The sequence below is a fragment of the Clavelina lepadiformis genome, chromosome 2 (genome assembly GCF_947623445.1).
Source record: "Clavelina lepadiformis chromosome 2, kaClaLepa1.1, whole genome shotgun sequence".
In the NCBI taxonomy this organism is placed as follows: domain Eukaryota; kingdom Metazoa; phylum Chordata; class Ascidiacea; order Aplousobranchia; family Clavelinidae; genus Clavelina; species Clavelina lepadiformis.
The window spans coordinates 15,736,506-15,758,317 of record NC_135241.1 but is presented as its reverse complement, the minus strand read 5'-3'; the positions used below and the strand labels follow the sequence as shown (position 1 = coordinate 15,758,317).

The 21,812-nt window shown below is 36.0% G+C and overlaps 2 protein-coding genes and 1 pseudogene across 2 annotated transcripts; all 3 read left to right on the top strand.

The window, feature by feature from the left end:
- Positions 1 to 1,667: 1,667 nt before the first annotated feature.
- LOC143445443 (nicotinamide riboside kinase 1-like) lies at positions 1,668 to 12,857 on the top strand. The gene is made up of 6 exons (XM_076944546.1): positions 1,668 to 2,321; positions 10,555 to 10,654; positions 11,302 to 11,353; positions 11,586 to 11,724; positions 12,244 to 12,315; positions 12,424 to 12,857. The coding sequence occupies exons 1-6, from the start codon at positions 2,278 to 2,280 to the stop codon at positions 12,629 to 12,631; spliced, it is 615 nt and encodes a 204-aa protein (XP_076800661.1). The 5' UTR covers positions 1,668 to 2,277; the 3' UTR covers positions 12,632 to 12,857.
- LOC143445442 (uncharacterized) lies at positions 6,921 to 10,263 on the top strand. The gene has a single exon (XM_076944544.1). It carries the CDS (start codon positions 7,155 to 7,157, stop codon positions 8,565 to 8,567), a length of 1,413 nt encoding a protein of 470 aa, XP_076800659.1. The 5' UTR covers positions 6,921 to 7,154; the 3' UTR covers positions 8,568 to 10,263.
- Positions 12,858 to 15,969: 3,112 nt separating the features above from the next.
- LOC143446284 (homogentisate 1,2-dioxygenase pseudogene) lies at positions 15,970 to 20,499 on the top strand (annotated as a pseudogene).
- The last annotated feature ends 1,313 nt before the right edge of the window (positions 20,500 to 21,812 follow it).

The following is a 21,812-nucleotide window of genomic DNA, read 5'->3' as shown; positions in this document are numbered from 1 at the left end:
ATCCGCGCCCGCATGCATATTTTTCAACACTTGTCTAAACCTTCAGCAACTTCCCAGGCTATACGTTTTTATCCTAAACAATGCACATATCTGCATATGTGAAAATAGAAAGCAACCGTAATTGAAAGTAAAGCATGCTATAAGACTACCTACAACTAGCTTAAAAAGTCTATGGCCAGACCAGTGTGAGTGTTCCCAACTTAGCATTGTTCCATCATAGGTATTTGCTTTAGAGCTAAAACGTTTAAATTAGTAACAAAGTGAATTTATAAAAACATCCTCTCAAAAAAGCTGCAATAGGAGGATAGAGGACTAGGCCTAGGTGCATTTTGGAAACTTATTCAATAGCATTAGGCCTAGCAATAAATCGTATTTTTACCATAGCTGCTATATCTTCAAGGTTTTAGGTTTATAAATTTTAGAGAGTGTTTTGAAAAATGGTGAATATGGTTCGTATTTACAAAGTTTCAAACACACTTCTGTTTGTATAATCGTACAGATAAAAAAGCTGCATTATATCCTTAATTAGTCTATAATTATATACTCTGTTAATTTCTTTGTGGCGTCAGTTGGCGCCCAGGGTGCCACATAGAAATCTAAGGTGTATTAGCTTGTTTTTTATGCCATTAACTGTGCGGATCCTTAACTTCGTTAGGATGCTAACCGTTACAGTCAATGCACAATAAAACACATTTTCATGAACAATTAACAAGCAGGAAAAAGTGGCAAAGCCAAAGGGATGAAAACATGAAAGATAGCAATAATAGAATTGTGCTATAAGGTGGTTGGCTAGCATTTCCACCAAATCCCAAGATAATTCCAAAGTTAAGGCCAAAATAACACGAATAACGAAACAATTACACTGTTGGAAGATGTAGAGGACATGTTCCCTAACATTAAAAATACGGATATTAACAGTCGAAATAAATATATGAATTGAAATGGTTTGATTAAAATGACAATGACAGTTTTTCTATGACATCATTTAAATCGCTTTTTTGCGCTCTAATGACGTGTTTACTGTGTGGCGCTGCTAAGTGGTAATACTTATTACTGGGATCACCTAAGATTTAGGCCCTATAATTCTTTTATTGACTCCGATTGTCTGTTGTCAGCGCCTGTAATGTTCCTCGCAACAAGCACAGTTGTGATGTTGTTGTCCAATTTTATATTCCAGATATAGCCACAATATATTCGTTTAATATATTTTTGATAAAAACTTTTAAACAAACCTTGTTTTTTGATTTTGCAAACAAAAGATAGTATTGCTTTGCCGTGCTAGAAAATTTTTAATAAAAGTGACCAAACCTTTCACGAGCAAGCATAACAACAACAAAAAAACACAGCAACTGCAACTATGTTTTTGCATACACGTGCTTTTTCCCAAAATTTGTTCTTTACAGTTTTCACTTCTGGGGTCAAATTACACTCTCTCCCACGCTATCGGGTTTGGTAGATTACTCGTGACCTTTCAAAATCTATTAAGGATGCTTATAAATATAACTTTTATTTTGTAAAAGGGAAATTTTTCCTGCTTAAACTTAAAATGTAAAAAGTGCAAGCGACTTCACCATGTGGCTGCACATCACAGCAAAGTTTCCTTGTTCTGTTTTTAATCTTTGTCACAAGAGGTCCGTCTAGTCTAGGTTTTTGCGTGACAGCCTTTAAGCGCGCACTTGAAGTGCACCCGTAGTTCTTTTGCAAACCCAAGATCTTTTCGAAAAAGATCAAAAAGTACATTCCAGCTAGGGAGCAGGGAGTAATTTGAAGTTTATTAATTAAACTGTAAACACCGCATTTGGAATTTGCCTTATAGCTAAATTGTCTGTGTTTTTGTCCAGTGTTTAAAGACTTTAGGCTTGTTTGCTTGGCACGTAGCTTATCTTCTGCAGTGCACATAGCCTAGTCTAAAATGAAATGAAGGGACCCAACATCGCATCAGTTTATTTGGTGGTTGTTTGCAGTCTGGACAGATTTATTTTGTATTCCTTTTCGGCGCAGCAGTATTTTGCAAGCTGTTGCTGATTAGCTTATAGAGACTGGTCTTGTATACAAGTGCACAACCAGATGACATCACAATTTAAGTAGCTGGGGTCTAGTGTACAAAGGCATCCTGTCTGCATGTGGTTGTGCACAGTGCGCTTATATACTAGATCTTGGTTTCCTCCCTTGACTGTTTGGCATTGTCAGATTTCAACTGGAATCAACTCTAACATCTGAACTGTTTCTTAGAAAAGCTGACAGACTGTGGCAACTTACAACAATAACAACGGAATTATGAACCGTATAGAAAACGGAATTCTAGTGATTGGAATAAGTGGGTAAATGAAAGACTAAAACTTATTACGTTACTTGTTTCAGTACTAACCAAAACTTGGCTATGATAAAATTACTAGAATAAACCTAATGACATTAGAAAACAATGACATTGACAAAGTTCAAACTAAGCCTATGCAAAAACGTTTTAGCTGTAACAAAAAGCATTTAGAAATTGTCAGGCGTGAATAACGATAAAAAATGTGCAGATGTACCATAAAGCAACTTTTCAAATCTGGTAGATAAATCTTTCTTTTATCAATTACATAAAATTCATTAATGATGCTATGGCGAAGGTTAAAGCTGGTGCGTTGTTCGGTTGCTGACTCCTGACTCACAAGGCTGCTGCTTCAATTGTCTGTTAGCTTCGCTCGTATATTGAAAACAAAAACACAACCTTCTTAGTTGAACGCTTTAATCGAACTGCGTCTTGTGCGCAAGCAGGGCAGAAAAAGAATGGGATGGAAAAACGGACGCCCAGTGTGGAAATTAACACGAGCGGGGAGTATTCCGAGGGCGCCAACCAGTGACCAACGAAGAAGCACCCAACGCCCGCTACAATGTGATTTATAGTTATTACCAACACACAGTATTAAATTTTCTTTTCCGTTAAAGAACTAAGCTCACAAGTTAAACTTTAGTTGATCAATGGTGATGAGCTTATCGAAATTAGTATTTCACCGGCGTCCGTTTAGTTGCTGAATCATTATACGGCGAACATCAGATTTTCGCTGATGGGTTTATGCCCCTCTTTTAGACAGGTAGAAGAAAGCAATGTTGTGGCTCGTGGTTAGCAATGGGGCTTGTATGGTGGAGGTCTCGGGTTCAAATCTTTCTATTGTTTGACTTCTTTTTTTGTCTAAATTTATTTTTGATCTAATCTAGTCATGAGAGGTGAGATTTTGGGTCAGAGGGGATTAATTTAGACTTTGGAAAAAAGTGTGATTTTAAATTGAAAAATAGTGTTTATTTCAATTTGCATCCTGCCAAGTATTGCCAAGCTTAGTAATTTAATTATGAAAAGTGAGAGTTTTGGTCAGAGGGGATTAATTATAGGTTAATTTACACTTTGGAAAAATTAGTACATCATTTTTTAAGTAGAAAATTGGCATACATTTCAATTCACTGACTGGCGTAATTGCTGTTTACCGTATTTGTATTTTCCTACATTGGTAAATGGCGGTCGATAAAATACTGGCTAGCTGTTTACTGAGTATTAACTGGCTAGCTGTTTACAGAAGTAGCTGTTTCCAAATTTGGTAACTGGCAGCTGGTGAAGTAGATGCTGCCAAAGCTTATTAAGTAAAACTCAGATGCGTTAAGCCAGGTCAACCACAGTCAATGTTAGAACCAGAAAGAAATGACAATCAAATGCAAATATGCAAATGGATAATATGCAAATTTTCTTGTTGTAATGTGATAAGATGAAGAGGCCATGCAACCATGAGCCAAACTACAGAAACTTGTTTAACTCTAAGAAATCCCATAAACCAAGAAATTTTTAAGACTTCATTGCTTAACAGTACATTTTTACCACTAACCAAGTTTTTCCCAATACTGATTGTGCGTTTTTCAGCTATGCTTCTGCTAGGCATGCTTTGCATGTTTTGGAACATGTTTTCGAAGAATCAGTGCAATTACAGGAAAAATCTAGGTTTGTATATAAAAGCAAAACTCGCAGATTTTCATTTTTTTGCAGTTAGAAAACTTTTCAGTTTGACCTGTAACGGAACTCAAAATTCAAGGCTAAAACTTTGGAGATAATATTACCCTTTCCCCTACTTTTCGGAACATTTTAAACAATATTTTGCCTGGAACGTCTCCAGATTTCTTGCACACAACCTAATAAATCCTAACCTAAGAAATAAGACAGGTGATGCTACCCTCTAATTCAGTGGTCCCCAACCTTTTTGTCTCCGCGGACCGGTCTACGTTTGATAATTCTACCGCGACCCACTAAAAGGGTGGGGGAGACGCAGATTTTTTTTAATTTTCTTGTATTTGAACATGCATTCAAAATGAAATTGAAATTGAATTAAAACGAATATCAAGTGATTTAAATTTGCAAAATTTTCAATCCATCGTTAAATCAATGAGAACCCTGAGCTTGTTTCTCTGCAACGAGACGATTCCATCTGGGGATAATAGGAGATAATGACACTCGAAGTGTCTTGCTAACGTCCAGGTTATTCCGTTGCTTTGTTTTGGTTGCTGCCATTGCAGAAAACCCCGCTTCACACATATAGGATGTCGGAAATGGTAATAGGCTTTTAAGCGCTGTGGTGGCGATCTCCGGGTATTCCGCCATGACCTTAATCCAGAACACTGGCAGAGTTGTTGTGTGGAACATAGCTTTAAGGCTGGCGTCATTTGCAATCTCCAGCAGTTGATCTTCTTCTTGCACAGACATGCTAGATTCACCTAGTTTGCTGGCAAATGGGTTGCGCATCCATTCTTTACCAGTTCGTGGGTCTTTTGTGCTTGGAAAGTAGCGCTCAAACTCTTTCAAAAGCAAAGACAGATGATCGTGCACCAACTTCGAAAATGAAGGCTCAGGCTCAGTTTCGCCCAACATCCCCGCTAATGTTTGAAACATATCCAAAATACCATTATTCACGCGCCTTCCCCACAACTCCAGTTTCGCTTTAAATGCAGCTACTTTGTTTGCCAACTTGAAAACTGTTGTCATTTTCCCTTGAAGGGAGAGATTGAGTTCATTGAGCAGCCTAAACATGTCACACAGATAAGCAAGTATTGCGACCCATACCTTGTCACTGAAATGTGCAGCCAGAGGTGACTTCTTTTCTGAAAGAAATCTTTGCAATGGCTCTCGTAGTTCAAACACTCTGGTTAGCGATTTTCCTCGGGATAACCATCTTATTTCTGTGTGCAAGAGTAGGCGTCTGTGCTCTGCATCCATCTCCTCACAAAGTTGCTCAAACAAACGCGAGTTAAGGGCGTGTGCTTTGATGTAGTTAATAACTTTAACGACATCAGTCAATACGCTGTTCAATTCCGGAGACATTTTTCGACTTGCCAGCATTTCTCTGTGAATGATGCAATGAGTAGATTCACTCTCAGGTGCAACCTCCTTAATCCGAGAAATTAAACCAGACAATCGTCCGGTCATGGCAGCAGCTCCGTCTGTGCATATGCCGACACAAAAAGACCATTGCAATTTTCCTGATATATAACCATTCAGTGACTTGAATAGTTCTGCTCCTGTGGTGTTGGTTGGTAAGGATAGCGCACATAACAAATCCTCATGCATATCTTCCTGATAAAGATATCGTGCATAAACAAGTAGTATTGCGTTGTTGTCAACATCTGTAGATTTGTCAACCTGGAGTGCATACCACGGTGATGTGTTAATCCTCTCCAACAATTGTGCTTCAATGTCTTCGGCTATTTCTTCAATGCGCCTAGTCACAGTGCTCGCTGACAAAGGCACAGATATTATCTTTTTAACAGCAGCCTCCCCTAGTAGCTCACGGCAAATGTCTTTAGTGGAGGGCAAGATTAATTCTTCACCAATGGTGAATGGCTTTTTCGCCTTAGCAATACGGTTAGCCACCAAAAATGATGCTCTCAAAGCATTCTCATTTATTGTTGTAGTGACCCTCAGAAATTTTTCCTGTCCATTGTGTTCCCGTTTTTTTCTTTCAAAATACTCCAGGGGCTTGTCTTTTGATCTAGCGTGCTTGCTGTTCAAGTGGCGGAGCAGTTTTGACGGTTTCATTGACTCATTTGAGAGCCTGTTACCGCAAAGTATGCAGAGCGGTGTTGGTGCGTGGGTATCACCTGTCGCGATAAATCCATATTTCAAGTAGGACTCATGGTATTGTCTGTTAAAAGTTTTCTGTTTCTTTGATGTTGAAGACTCTTCTTCTGTCTCTTCAATGGACCTTTTCCCATTCACAAGAAAGCTTTCTAACGACGTCTGTTTGGTACTCATGTTTGATAAATTTCGACACTCAATAACTGACTGTTATAAAGATTTAATGAGATATAGCTTCACTAAAAATAGCTAAAATGAGAATAACTTCACCAAAAAAAGAAAGCTGAATTATCCTGGAGCTGCAATGCAGAACACGTACCAGAATTAACAAACAACTGAGATACTAAAACTGTACTGCTAAAAAAGAATAAAACTGTGCTCTCCGTAAATGTCCAGGTTCAAGATCATGCCAAAGCTCAACACTAGCAAAAATCAAAAACCCTGAACCTCAGCAAAAATACTCTTGAATACTGGCTAAATAACCCCAGCCTGTGAAAATAAAAGTTTGCGCGCCTCCTAAAAAACTGAATGTAACAAACTTACTCTCCTGATTAAAGGGCATCGGGCAGTTAGAATGGGCAAGGGATACTAAATTAGGAAGACTAGCTGATACACTCAAGATAACAATTCAAGAATTTTAGCATAACAAGGGCTTGTGATGTAATAAACTAAGGTTATTATGCGATAAAATGGCCTCTCCAGACAATCGATTTCGAGAACTCAAGCGTGCCTACGCAACAAAAGGGGTTCCCACACTAATTAACAGTACCCTGTGCGGACCGGTACCAACTGACCTACGGACCGGTACTGGTCCGCGGACCGGGGGTTGGGGACCACTGCTCTAATTGGTTTAACTAGGTTTTTGAAATAATGACACTAGAGTACAATATCGCATAAGAATTTTATATTTTGCTGTTTGAGGCTTCTTTAATGGCTCTGTCTGTAGTTTGATTCAACAGGTTTCAACAATTTTCTTAGTTTGATCTAAGATAGACATTTAATTTTTCAAGTCAATTCAACAAGTTCTTGTTTTTCAGTATTTTTTGTTTGTAATTCAAATATGCCTTTGTTTGAAACTCCCACGAAAGACCAGTTAATAGAAAATCCTGGCAAATTAATAAATACATTGGTTTTTCTAACGTTAAATGCAAGTTCAATAAATGCTGGGAGTATAACAGAGATCAGCTTAATTGCCATTCATAAGAATGAGCTTTTAACAAATCAGCATAATTGTGAAAACAGTAAAATGGAATCAATGCTGCGAATCGTGGACAAGTTGACACTTTTTGTTGATGCAAAAATGTCTGTTGACCAACATATTGCTTCCTTAACCAATTTAAATGAATCTGTTGTAATACAAGCAAAAAAAGCTGAGTTTAACTCTAACGTTGTTCAACTTGTACATGGCTTTTTAAAACGACAAGAGGCACCTGTTTGTCTTGTAGCACACAATGGATTTCGACTCGCTTACCAAGTTTTGCAGATGGAGCTGCAGCGAACTGGACATACCCTAAATGTGATCAACAATCAGGATCTGTTATGTGCTGATTCTTTATGGACATTTAAAATGATTGACAACAAGGCAGCTGTCAAAAAATATGGAGTATCAATTCTTGACATGGTTTATTACACACAGGCCAGCTTGTGCACCAGATACTTGACTAGAAACATTCCACACTCATTTACTGCTGAGGAAGCCAACATCCAGTTGATGGAATTAGTTTATTACAACAAGATCCCTTTCCTAGATAATTTGTGCTGCAAAAAATTTTCCTTAATAAAACCAGCATCTTTGGGTTCAATGGGTTTTCCAATCAAAATGGATTCAGAGCTTAGTTCTAAAACAGAAACCTTTGTGTTTTTTGATCTTGAAACGACTGACCTTTTGAAGAGAAAAGTAACTGAAATATGCATGATTGCTGTCAATAGAGAAGCCCTTGAATCGGCTGAAGAAATTCCTCGAGTCTATGACAAGTTATCATTAATAGTTGACCCAATAATTAATATTTCTGAAGGTGCTTGCAGGATAAGTGGTCTTACTAACCACTTAATTTCAAGAAGTGCTAAAGAAGCTTTTAATCCAGATACAACTTTTACAATAATGAACTTTTTACAGCGGCAAGCACCACCAATCTGCCTTTTAGCTCATAATGGAGTTGAGTTTGATTTTCCTATCCTTAGAGATCACTTGACAAGTTTTGATATAAAATTTCCATTTTTTAATGAACTTTATTGTTCTGACACGGTGATAGGAATGAGAAGTCTGTGGAATGCTCAAAATTCTACTCAGTATGCTGCAGATCGAAAATATGTGTCTTTTAAGTTGCAGAGTGTATATGAACGTTATTTTCCTGACGGTGAAGCACCAAAATATCATCATGCAGAAGGAGATGTTTTAGCTCTTATTAAAATTTCTATGAAATTTCCTGGTTTGCTATCATGGCTTGACCAAGAAAAGAAGAAGTTTTTTTAGATTATATGACAATCAATTTTGTACATATTTTAAGTTGTTTGCAATTTTAAGAAAACTTGTGCAATTATACTTCAATTTAAATCATGCTGTCTCAGTATAAAATCAAGTTTTTATCAAATTATTAGCGTTTCAATCAGATTTACTTGAAATTGATTTGTACCCTATTTAATGTTAATCATGTTTTATGAGTTGTGCCATATTTCTTTTAAATCATACCCGTCTTATTGTACTATTGCTAAACTGATTGCCCATAACCGGTCGAGTGACATTACGCCGGTAAAATACGACGCGTCCTAAGCTTTTCATTGGATACTTATTTACCACCCATTTCGATTGCATGAAGGGAAAGTAGAACACAGTTCTACAGCTTAACTAGCGACAAGAAATCAGTGTCTTAATGGCCGCTACGAGTTAAAATGATTTATTTCAAAACGTTGTTTTATGTCACAATTGCATTTATTAAAGAATAAGATAGTGGTTAATTTCAAAACAATATGTTTTGTGTTGTAGTAATTATTGTATTATCTTTCTCTTGTGTTATCTGCTGTTCGAGCGGCTGTTTTGATGCATGTGATCTCTCTCGCTTTTTGGCAGCATGTAAAAATTCTTTAAGCATGTAAACTTCCTGTCAACAGATCCCATGTGCTTGTTATTTTTGTATATATTTATAAAGTTTGTTATTAACAAAGAGGTTAGAAACTAAAAAGCAATAACCTTTTTAGAAAACAATTAGTTTACACTATAGCTTTCCAGCTTAACAAATAGGGATGTGCAAAGATTCCTTGGTTTGCCTTTTTAAGTAATGACCTTTTCCTTTGCTTTTATTCCTCTTATGACAAATGCACATTCCATTATGGAATTATTGGAATAGTTGTTTGTCCCTCAATATTGAAAATCCTAACTCCATTACTGGCAATACTGTAGTTCCAAACATTTAACTGATGTTCATTAGATAATCATTTTTACCAAGTATATGATTAATTTCCAACTTTTTATTGTTTTCAAGGAAAAGGCTGAGCTCTGTACTACAAAAACCATTGCTTAGAAAATGCATAATCCAATAATTATAGTTATACCTAAAGCTAGCAAGACAAGAGCGTGCTACTTTTTAGTAGCAGCTTATATTTAAAGGCAACGTACATTTTCCGTTTTTAATCTTTGGTAATGTTTTTTTTTTGTGTTTGGCTTATGAACTAGATTTTATAATCGAGGAAACATGGTGTACTGCATAATTAAGAAGCTTTAAATAAGCTTAGTCACTGTTTGCACATTTCACATATATACCTGTAATTAATATATGCACAGTAAAATTAGTTTCGACATATTATTTATGCAACAGTTTAGAAGTTTTGGATGGTCATGTGTATAGTTTTGCCTTGTATATAGTTTTGATTTTTGTTAATAAAATTGTGCCGCAATGTTTATTACTGTGTTTGTATAGTGTTGCCTGTTTGTATACTTCTGTAGATGAAAGAAAGTACTGCAATTGTCTCAGGATGTAGTTTTACTTTTTGTGATACGTAAAAAACATGCTGCAAATGTTTGTTGTACTAATACTACCATTGGAGTTATTATACAGGTTTTTTAATATTTTTAATTTTTTTAAATATGTTTGCATAATTCCAAATCAGTTTTTAGCTCTTATGAAGTTTGTATTCATATGACTTGCAAAAATACAAAGCCGCCTGAAGGAAAAGTGTTTTGATAAACAGGAAGCACTATATGATGAAAGCAATTACTTCAGGATTAGTAAAGTGTAATGTACAAGATAGCTTTGTATAAAATAAAACAACCATAAGTAAGTTGTATTACTACAGAAAATATATCTACTAAAAAGGAACTGAAGTACCAAAATAATGATATCATCAAGGAGATGCAAAAATGTAGCTGTGAAATTGTTTTATGAGTTTAAAAAATACCATTTTTGGTAAAAATACCACATGAAATAAATGACAATTGGTCTATTTTAACTACATGTTTTTATCAGGGTATCCAATGGTGGAAAAACAACTTTGGTCTCATTGCTGAAAAAGCTTTTTAAACAAAATGTTTTATGCTATTGTGTTGGACAAGATACTTACTTTAAGGTAACTTTTTTGTTCTAATTTGCACTTTTCAAACTGAAATGAATTTCCAACAATTTAACATTATCCATTCTTTCAGGAATTTTCTGTGTACTTTTCATATCTAATTACTAGTAGTCTGACAATTTTCTCTGCTGTAAATTTCCAATTATCATTTTTATTATGGTTAGTTTAGGTTTAGGCTATGTCTTTACAAAATGACAACAATATGACATATTTCAGACACTAGGACTACAAAATTAAAGAATTTTATGTAATTACACATTTCACTTATTTTAATACATATTTTTGGACAAATTGTGCACGACCTGGAACTTTAAAAAAATGCAAAGGCAGCTCCCAACTTGAAAACAATACCAATTAGACTAGGCTCGGATTAATCTGTCTAGGTTTTTAAATTGTAATTAGAGTTAAAGTCCAACATTTTCATGGAAATCGCAATCCTCAATTCAACTTTGTTTTCCAACACTTTTATATTGATAAGATGTATATATGTTTACACAATTGAGATATCTTTGAATTTAAGACATTTTACTAGGAAAACGGAAGTCAAACAATCCACAAAAATGCAAAATTGGTTTCTCATTTTACAAACCCTAACTGTGATTATGTGAATATACCATGTTAAACAGTAAAGTTTTTCTGTTCAGGATGAAAGTGATGTTGAGTCTGATGAAGCTACTGGACTTTTGAGATGGGATGGTAAGTCAAAGAAACATAGTTGTGGGAATGGAGTTTAAAAAACCTTAATTTTTTCAGATAAAACTTTTAAATATCCATACTTATTTGGGTATTGCATGTGTGTGTATAGGTATAAACTAAAATGTGTGCGTAGGTGTAGTTAAATAACTGTGTTCAGATAACGTCATATTTTTGTTTGTTGGTTGTAACAGCAGGTTGTATTGTAAAGACTTATTTTAGCAATTCTTTGCAGAATTGTGTTCATTTAAGATGGATGAAATGTGTGATGAAGTCAATTCTATACTTGAACATTTACGTGCCTCGTGTAGTGGTGCAAAAAATGAAATTAAAGCTATTTTGCTTGTTGAAGGAATACTTATTTTCCATGAACCGTAAGCACACATCCTGTTTGTAAACTTTTTCATTGATGTAGGATGTGCGTATTTAAGACATTGTTAATGTAAGGGCAGTGTGGCTATGAAGGATTGTGTGCACTGTACATGCTTAACTACTGGACATCGCAACATTCAAATGTAAGACCTGTGACATCTCAACAAATTCTATGAAAATAGGGGATCATATCAAAATTTTTGTACTGGGTACAGTATAAGAAAACTTAGTTAAAATTCGGTCCAGCTTAGAATACGTATAAGCATATAATTTTTCTACAAATGCCTTTTAAATTTTTGTGCTCTTCGTACAATTTTAAACTGTGCTATACACTAGAGTCATGAAATAAAAATGGGTGTTAGTATTATTTTGCACAGTGACATTACAGTGATGATGTGCACGCCCAAGGTTTGAACCCGGTCAGTCCAACTTAAGTCCAACACGTTAACCACTATATCACAGCGACAACTGTGGCGTGATGCATTGCTTGATTAATAATACTGTTTTCTAAATATGTTTAGGAACCTCAATTGCCTTTTCAATAAACGTTATTTTTTAACTTTACCGTATGATGAAGCGAAGAGTCGCAGAAGGTAAATTTTTCCTACAAGAAATACTAGATCGTCTTAAAATAAGAGGCTTGATTTTGCATATGGATTTGTTTGGCTGATATTTTTATGTAAAATGCATTGCTTTTGCAGCAAAAGGGTGTACGTTCCTGCAGACGTAGCAAATACATTTGATAGCCAAGTATGGCCACTGTATTTGAAGCACAGAGATATTCTTCAGGAGCGTCATGAAGACCTGTTGGAAATCGATGCAACGTGCAATTTATCGGACGTATTAAATGTTATTAAAGAAGACATACGAAGTTCTTTTTGGCCTAAGCAAACTTGGCCATTTGCTTAAAATCATTTTAGTTCTATAATATCTTAATTATGGTCCAGTTATGTGTTTATACATAAAGTACAAAATTATTGCTAATTTGTGCAAATGATTTAAGTGTCATGTAACACTTGAATATATTTGATGCGCGTATGTTTTTTAACCTATGTCAAACCTAATTTATGTTGTATTAGCAATGAAATAGTTTTGCAAATGTTTTGGTATAATGGTATTAAACTAAATGAGAATACTTTTTAGATTGAGTACATCCTTATTAATTTGAGGTAAATTTTGTTATATTTCTCGATTAATCCGGAAGAACTCTGTGTCGGTTTTGTAATTTTAGACACGGAAAAAGAGTTGATTTTTATCATACATTAATGAAGTGTTAACTTTAAACATCATTTACTTCCTCAGGAACTTTTATCATTTGTAATAAGCAAAATTGACAAATTCAGTAGAGTAAGTAGCGTCTTTATTGCGCATGATTGGCTGAAACATGGGGTGTCACGGCGCACCACACCACAAGACTATTTGCGTAAATCGTTTGTCACTAAATATGGGTCACGATCTATTAAGGTTGGTCGCGGAACAATTTCTTTGTGTCTCAGACATATGACGGTAAAATTAGCTTCCACATTCTGTTTCATGGGTATCTTCTGATCCCTAAGGAAGACGAAGCATCTCGCCAGGCAAAAAATGAAACGTAGGCTACACGTTCGTACATTGCGATTATGAACCTTTTGGTAAGGCAAAATATCTTACTTACGCGTACGCAATTTGTGAACGTGTTCGCAATTTACGAATGTCTAGAAAGAAGCAATATCTGACACATACGGCTAACCATAGAGTGAGAGCACGTTATCAGGACCCTCAGATGCACAAAAGATGTGAAATGTTAAAATGGCGTACCTCAACATTGCCATGAATTCATATAGGCTACGAATAAATACACTGACTATAACGTATAGCCTACGCAAGGATCACTAGCATCGAAACAAAATGTGTCGCAATGACTTAATAACTGAAGTTAGACATTTTTGCTTATGCCCAAAGCACGTCATGTGTGAGCTAAAGGCTACGCTCAGCGTTTTTGTTAATTCCTCAGTTAAAAAGATTTAAATAACTTAGTAAAGGTTGAGGAGCATATGGGAATGGTGAAGATCGCAAGTCCACTTTGTGATGATGTAGCCAAGTCAGCAGTGGTATTGACAGTAATCCTTCCTTTCAGATGCAGAGAACTAGACGATCTTGAAGCTAGAAAAGCTAAAACAGAAATTAAAGCAGTATCCATCCTGATAGCCTATATGTCTATAAGATGATCTCGATTAATACATTTTCTATAGTCATACTACCAGTGGTGGGATTCAAATATTTTAACATCCGGTTCTCTCGCTAGCAGCATGCCATACTGACCGGGGCCGATATACACATAGGCCTTGTTACGCTTGTTAACAAACGGTTCACGAACGTCATTAAAATTCCAAGAACCGGCTGAATCCCATCACTGCATACTACCTATATTGAGCGTGCGTTTTACTAGTATTAAACATATTATGATAAATAGGAGGTAAAAAATTTATCTATAAATTCGTAGAAATTCACAATAAGTTTAAAAAGTTGAAATAAGCCAATTCCAATCCAGACAAAATCACATCAGTTTAAACGAACTTGGATAAATTACAGTAAATTCAAATAAATTCACTAACAGTAATTGTAAATAAAGTCATGCATCATAAATTGACATATTTTGAATAATTTTAAACAACTAATTTCCTAAAAAGTTAGTGATATAAAATTGAAACAGGACGTAGCCTACTTGAAACTGCAGCGGCTTGGGTTACGTTTTCTAATAACATTACACCATCTTTTACAAAGTATTCTTTAACTTGTGATCGAAGTTTATGGATATGTTTTGTGATGAAGATTTGAACTGATGATTGATATTTGATAACTTGCCTTAAATTACTTTAAGTGAAAATTCTTCTTCGTAGGCCTACGTCCCTATGTTGTTTTCCTGCATTTATTAAAATAAGTAATCTTTATTGGAAACGGCTATCTTTCTAGATTTCGGTCCAACTTATTTCCGTATGTCTCATTGTTTAACCCTATTTACACTATGTGTGGCCTCCCTGCACACAATCACAGCAAAACATGGCGTGCAGTTGCATTGTTTGCTGTAGAAATTTGGTGACTTTTCCAAAAAAATGTTCAGCTATCTGTCCATGTTTGTTTTATAAAGTTATATTTGTAATTTTTGGAAATATTGTCAGAGAAATATTGGAGGGATTGTCTGAAACAGCATGTTTGACTTTAATGGCCCATGAATTATTGCATTATGTTCCTTGATTTCTGTTCCCTTTAATCTTGTGTTCTACCGACATCTTTCTTATTTCCATACTGACTAAGGTCGTTCGATTAAACCAGGCTTGTACAACACACAGCCCACGTAGTTTAATGCGGTCTGTAAAACATTTTTCGGTTTATTACTTCAATATTAAAGAAGTTCGGACTTGTTTGCGTATTGCATGATCTCACATTATTGCTGTAATATTGGCGAAAACAATTCAAGCTTTGTTGTATTGTCTCTGCACAATTTGCATAGGCCCGCGAAGAATAGTTTTTCTTGTTGCCGTTGTATGTATGTATGCAGTTATATCAGAATATTACAGTCCAGACATCGCCGCAAATGTACTTGGAAAGTCATTAAACTCAAGCAGCATTTCAAGCATGGTATATTTCGCTCTCGCATTATTGTTCTCCTTGTCTAATCCGCAGTGTCATGCCAGGATGGGAGTATTTTTCATGCACCAAAAAGCATTATGAATGAGCTTCTTCTTGATGATTGGACCTTTAATACTGTATGCAGTGTCTGCGGTTAACATCGTATCGGTAGGCCTAAATACGAAACTGAACATTCGTATCTAAGAATGTTCATAAGTTGGATGTTGGTAAGTTGAGGAGTTACTGTACTGAGCTTCGTCAATCTGCCCTGACGAAGCTGACAAGCATGGGTCTGCGGGATGCTTCGTCTTCTTTAGGGGTCATGCAGATACCCATGCAACAGAAAATGGAAGCTAACTTTACCGCCATGTGTCTTAGGCCCAAAGAAATTGTTTCTGCGACCAACCTTTATAAATCGTGACCCGTAGGTTAAGAAATACACTGCCTCTGACTGTGTAATCAAGTGCACCGCAAATCATTCCAAGCAACCGCTATGTGTCATAAACGATTTACGCAAATAGTCTTGTGGTGTGGTGCGCTGTTACACCCCATGCTTCAGCCAATCATGCGCAAGCTTATCATTTATCACGTTTCAATGTCGTGAGCTCGAGCAAAACGAGCATATCAAACTGCAGTTATTTGTGTATTGGCAGGTTCGACAGTTCGTTGAAAACAAATTTTACAGTGGCGCCTATTGCGCGTTGAACATTGTGCAGTAACGGTCTTGGGTTTCAAATATGGATATTATTATAGCTAGACTACTGTATAGCCTTACATTCCAGGAGACTCGAGAGCTGGTTTGGATATTGAGTTTTCACAGGCGGGCCAGGTAGTGAATGTTTATTATTAATGACGTCATCATTACAACTTGAGGTCATTTTTGTCGTATCTGCATTGCCACATCCGCAAAAATTCTATAGCACAGCATTAGTAAAAATGTTGATTCGTGTGGTTTTAGTTAATTCAATGAGTAAAACTTTTGTTGATTACATAATAATACAGTACAAATTTTTTTTGAATTATCTTAAAAAGTACATGTTCGGTTTAATATCGAAAATCCGAGAACCATATAGAACTTCTGTGCCTATTGCAAAAGAAAATCTTCTGAGAGCTTTAGTTTGCCTTTGCCCAACCCTGCCTTGTTCAACAACAATTTTTTAACGATGTTTCACTACGTTACTAGAGTACTGCGTTCTTGACTTTATCCTGTTACCAGCTGTGAATTCAATTCTTCAGTAATGACCAATACTGATCTCGGTAAGCCTTGTAGGCTATTAACAGCTGCTAAACAAGGGCGACAAGTGGAGTTTGTTTTCTTTGACATTGCTTTATAAAAACATCTATACAAAAGAAAAAGGAGATTTGCAAAAATTTTGGACATGTTTGCATGTTTAACATTCATGTTCGCATATTAACGGTAATGTTTATTAAAATCTATTTCTTTACTTTGTGAGAGCAATTGTTTTGTTAATGAGCCAGTAAGTTAGCGCTCGTGTAATTCTTGTTGATAGATCAGCAAGCACGTTGTCAATAAAGAAATAGCCTTGGCGGCGCGCGGAGTGGTGTAACAAAACAAAAGAGAAAAAGAATCGCTTGACGAACCTACCGCCTTCACTATTGAAAAAGTGTGCGGTTCAGAGATCGTTCTGCAAGGACTTAAGTAACCCAAAGTGTACGCGCATTTCAGCATTTTTGTTTAATCGTGTTGTATTGTTTATTTTTCGTCCTTGTCTGTGGGGGAACGAAAAATAAAATACTAACCATCGTAGCGTGATAAAACAACAACTTCACCAGCAAACAATGAACGGTAGAAAGCAGCTTAGTATAGGGGCTTAAAACGTGCAACAAGCCAAGAATAATGAAATGCTAAAAATGATTAATGCTTGACGCAGCCACTAAACCTAACATACTATAAACAGGTTGAAAGAAGCAATTAACGACAATAAAACAACGCCGGCGAAAACAAAAATCCGTAATAAGTATACCGGTATCTAATGTACTGTATGTCACTGCATTTCATGTTGGTGTGTCATTAAAGAAAGGATGCACAATAAATTACAGTATTGGGTTTCCACGATTGTCGGTAACTTGTTATCTGGTATTTAATTATCCTGTTGCCTGATGAAGCAACTTTATGAGCCAACTATAGTACTATACACTAACACAAACCAACTGTGTAGTCTTGTGCAGTTATAGCTATACATTATGTCTAGCTCGGTCAATATAGCCTACTCATTAATGTTAATAATGTTACTCTACTTGTGTCTAACTACATCAGGATCTATACTTTATGATAAAAAAGGTGAATTCATCATTTATTCTATTAACGTTAAACAAGAAAATTATTTTCAGTGTTAGTACATAGGTGATTTCAGAATACATGAGCCACACGAAAAATTGAGGGAAAAAGATAAAGGAAGTGGTTATAATATTCAAAAACTGGTCATAGTAAAGGGAGAATTTTATATGGCAAAATTTGTTACAGTACCAAAATGGTCATATAAAGCGGTGTTCACTTTATGCTTGGTTACAATTTACAAGCCTATTTAACGGATTTGACAGTATTTACTTCTTTGGAATGCTGTGTTTTTTAACATGCATCACACATACAGCAGTTAATTTGTGTGAGTTTTAAAGCAGTCAGTTAAATATGTGTCCCGAGCATATTATTATTATATCAATGTCTAACCGGTTTTATGTTATACTTAAATGTGATTTTAGCTTTGTCATTTAAAAGCCATTAGCTGTTGCAGTAGAGGCAGCATATTTTCCTAGTAAACAAACAGTATACTCTATTTATATTGTACTTGTGTGATCCTTGGTTTAAAATGACTAACATTTTAAAATATCAATGTGGATTTGGAAATCACTTCTCATCTGAAGACCCACGTTGCCCAGACTCGTTACCTAAGGATCAGAATAGTCCACAGAAGTGTCCTTATGGTTTGTATGCCGAACAGCTTTCAGGAAGTGCATTTACATGCCCTCGGAATAGCAACCAACGGAGTTGGTTATATCGGATTTTACCTTCTGCCAAGCATGAGCCATTTCAGCCATATGCAGGTGGAAGTGGAATTATATCCTCATGGGATGGAATTGATCCCAATCCCAATCAGATGCGGTGGAAACCTTTCAAAATACCAGATGGAAATGTAGATTTTGTTGATGGGATGCAGACAATATGTGGTGGTGGTGATATTCGCTCAAGACATGGGATTGCAGTGTATGTTTATGTATGCACAGTTGGTATGGACGATAAGGCAATATATAGTTCCGATGGGGACTTCTTAATTGTTCCACAACAGGGTACGTTGACAGTAACAACTGAATTTGGTATCATGGAAGTAGCACCTGGTGAAATATGTGTAATCCAGCAAGGGATGAGATTTAATGTTGACATCAGTGAACCAAGCAGAGGTTATATTCTTGAAATTTTTGGAGTTCATTTTCAGCTCCCTGATTTGGGTCCAATTGGAGCAAATGGATTGGCCAATCCACGAGACTTTTTAACACCAGTGGCATACTTCGAGGATCGTAAATGTCAGTACACAGTAGTATCTAAGTACCAAGGCAAGCTGTTTGCTGCTAAACAAAAGCACTCTCCCTTTGATGTTGTTGCATGGCATGGAAACTATGCTCCATACAAGTATAATTTAGACAACTTCATGGCTGTGAATGCTGTCAACTATGACCATCCTGATCCATCTATTTTCACAGTTTTAACAGCCCAGACAACTCGACCGGGTATAGCTCTGGCAGACTTTGTTGTCTTTCCTCCCCGCTGGTCAGTTCATGAAAGAACCTTTAGGCCACCATATTACCACCGAAATTGCATGAGTGAATTTATGGGAATTATAAAAGGAAAATATGAGGCTAAAGCAGAAAGTTCACCGGGAAGTGCAACTTTGCATAGCATGATGACCCCTCATGGCCCAGACACTGCTTGTTTTGAAACAGCTTCAACTGCAGAATTAGTTCCAGAATACATTGGAAAAGGATCTCTTGCCTTTATGTTTGAATCTTCTCTTAGCATGGCTTTGACAGAATGGGGAAATGAATCATGCGGCTGTGTTGATAAAGATTATTACAAATGCTGGCAAGACTTGAAATCACACTTTAAGCCTCCAGATGCTGAAAAATGTTAAGTATAGGCAGAAGTATTTTTTAACTTGCCCATTTTATGTAATTAATTGTGATAATAGAAGTCTTTGTCCTTACCACTGTTAAGAATAACTTTCTGAGACAAGTGTTATGGTATAGAACTTACTCTTTGAAAATTTGGTTTTTGGTGATTGTTTGAACTTACAGGTTTGGGACTTCTAAAACTTAGTAAATTGGTTTAAATCTAAAAACGATAGAAAGTTAGAAGTTTATTTTCGGGGTGGATCTATCTATTGACTAATAAAATTGATAGTGGTTGTTTCCAATATGAGTGGTTATATGCATGTTATTTGTTCTTCTACAAGTTTTAATCAGTTTTATGAATCGTGCTTCTTTTTTTATGCACTACTTTGCAGTGCCACATTGTAATTTTTAAACCCACCAAGTGGTTCTTGTGCTTCCTTGACACAAAAATATTTCATTCATGATATAATGCTACACAAGCAACATAGTTGCACATATGTCACTATTCTATTCTCACAAAGCTACAATGTTAATATGCAGATGATATACTGTATTTATACAATTTTCTGCAAGCAAATTGATGATACCCTTGGACTGTGAATTATATTATGCATATGCCATATACAGAGCATTTTAGCTTGTACGTCTAGCGTCGTGGCTTTGGCTCATAAACTACTGTATTCCATTTATCCCGTAATTAGTGTAAATGTTGTTTTCCTTGTACCCAAACAAAAATAATCGGATCATGTGAATTTGGTGCTCGAACGTTTCCAACCGTTCTTAAACCATTTACAACAATTTTTTTGGTGAAGTTTGTCTCATGCTTTATATCATGTATGTGGATTCGAACTCGTGATTAGGTTTAAAGAAAAATAGGCTACTAGTTACAATACGAGATTGTTACAGGACACGATGCTGTGATGTTGATCTGTAGCATGGAAAGTTTTGTGATAAATGAATGGTAAATAGCTATTATTTGGCTGAATGATGTTTTGAATATGATTGTTCATATACGCGCCAATACACGTACTCTTTGACATAAACACTTGTGCGCAAGGTAGTGCTTAAATTTTACAGTTTGCCGATATTCTTACAAACCAACTTCTGTCTGGTTAGTCATTATTTTGGCAGAACGATGTTCGTGTCAATGCAATTATAATTTTTCAGTCACGCGACTTTCAAAACATAATACACGTATTTCTAAAAATGATTAGTTAATGTTTGTTCATCTTGTAGTAAATGAACATCATGGACACTGAAGTAAATGCGCTTGCTCAAAAGAACATCCACAGGCTAGTCAGAACCGCTGGTCAAAATTTGATTTTTGCTGCAGAATCAGTACAATATTAAAAAAAGGGATCATACTTCTCAGCGTTGAATTTTCGATCACGTTTGTTACAACGTGCACCACACAACCCAGTGGCAGATTAAGGTTGTGGGCACTTGTGGCTGACTAGGTTGCAGCCAGTTGCGGGGCCACAGAATTTTAGGGTCTCCGTGAGTTGAAAAATACATATTTATAACAATGACTTAACTTTGGTATTAATAGAGTTCGTCTAGCTCTAGCCACACTAACGTCTGTAATTTCGCCTCAAAACATAAAAATTATATCGTATTTGTAACCTAATTTCAAACATCAATGCGATGCAAGCAACTTTATACAATCAAAAGAATAACATTTTAGCAAAAGCTTGGCGGTTTTTGCAGACAAAATAAGTTTTGCGGTTTAACTTAGGGTTAATTCAGGAGCTTTAACCGTTAACAACCTAATATGTTATTTAGATGACACGTGGTTTACTTTCGTTCATTTTAGATCTAGCCTATAGCCGTTAACAGCCTGTTATTCGGACTTTTTTAACAGAAAAATTGCGTCCATACGTTCCTGTTTCTAAACAAATAGCTTGTATATCGTTCAAAACTAATGACGAGCAAACGGATCATGTTAAAATCTAAGCACGTATGACGCAACATCAAATCACTTGGTGCTAAGCCTATACTGATGTTACACCGAGTGATTTTACTAAAGGGGACCCCTCACTCAATTATCCTCACACGCAATTCTAACCGTAACTGTAACAAACCAGCCAAGAGTAAGTCTACTTTTTCCCACTCTGTGTTGTAAATTTTGAAAATATGAAAAAATAGTATTTGAAAGATTTACAGCACAAACGTTCACATAGTAATTAATCTCTTTCGACGTTTGACAAAACAATGCTACTTGTGATTGAGTTGCTCTTCTTCCTTTTCCAAGCAATGTTTTTACGTGTGGCTCTGGTTCCCATTTTTCTCTCAGAGGCCTTCTAAAACAGTGGTTTTCAACCTTTTTCGCAACACAACCATTTCTGAACAACCTAAT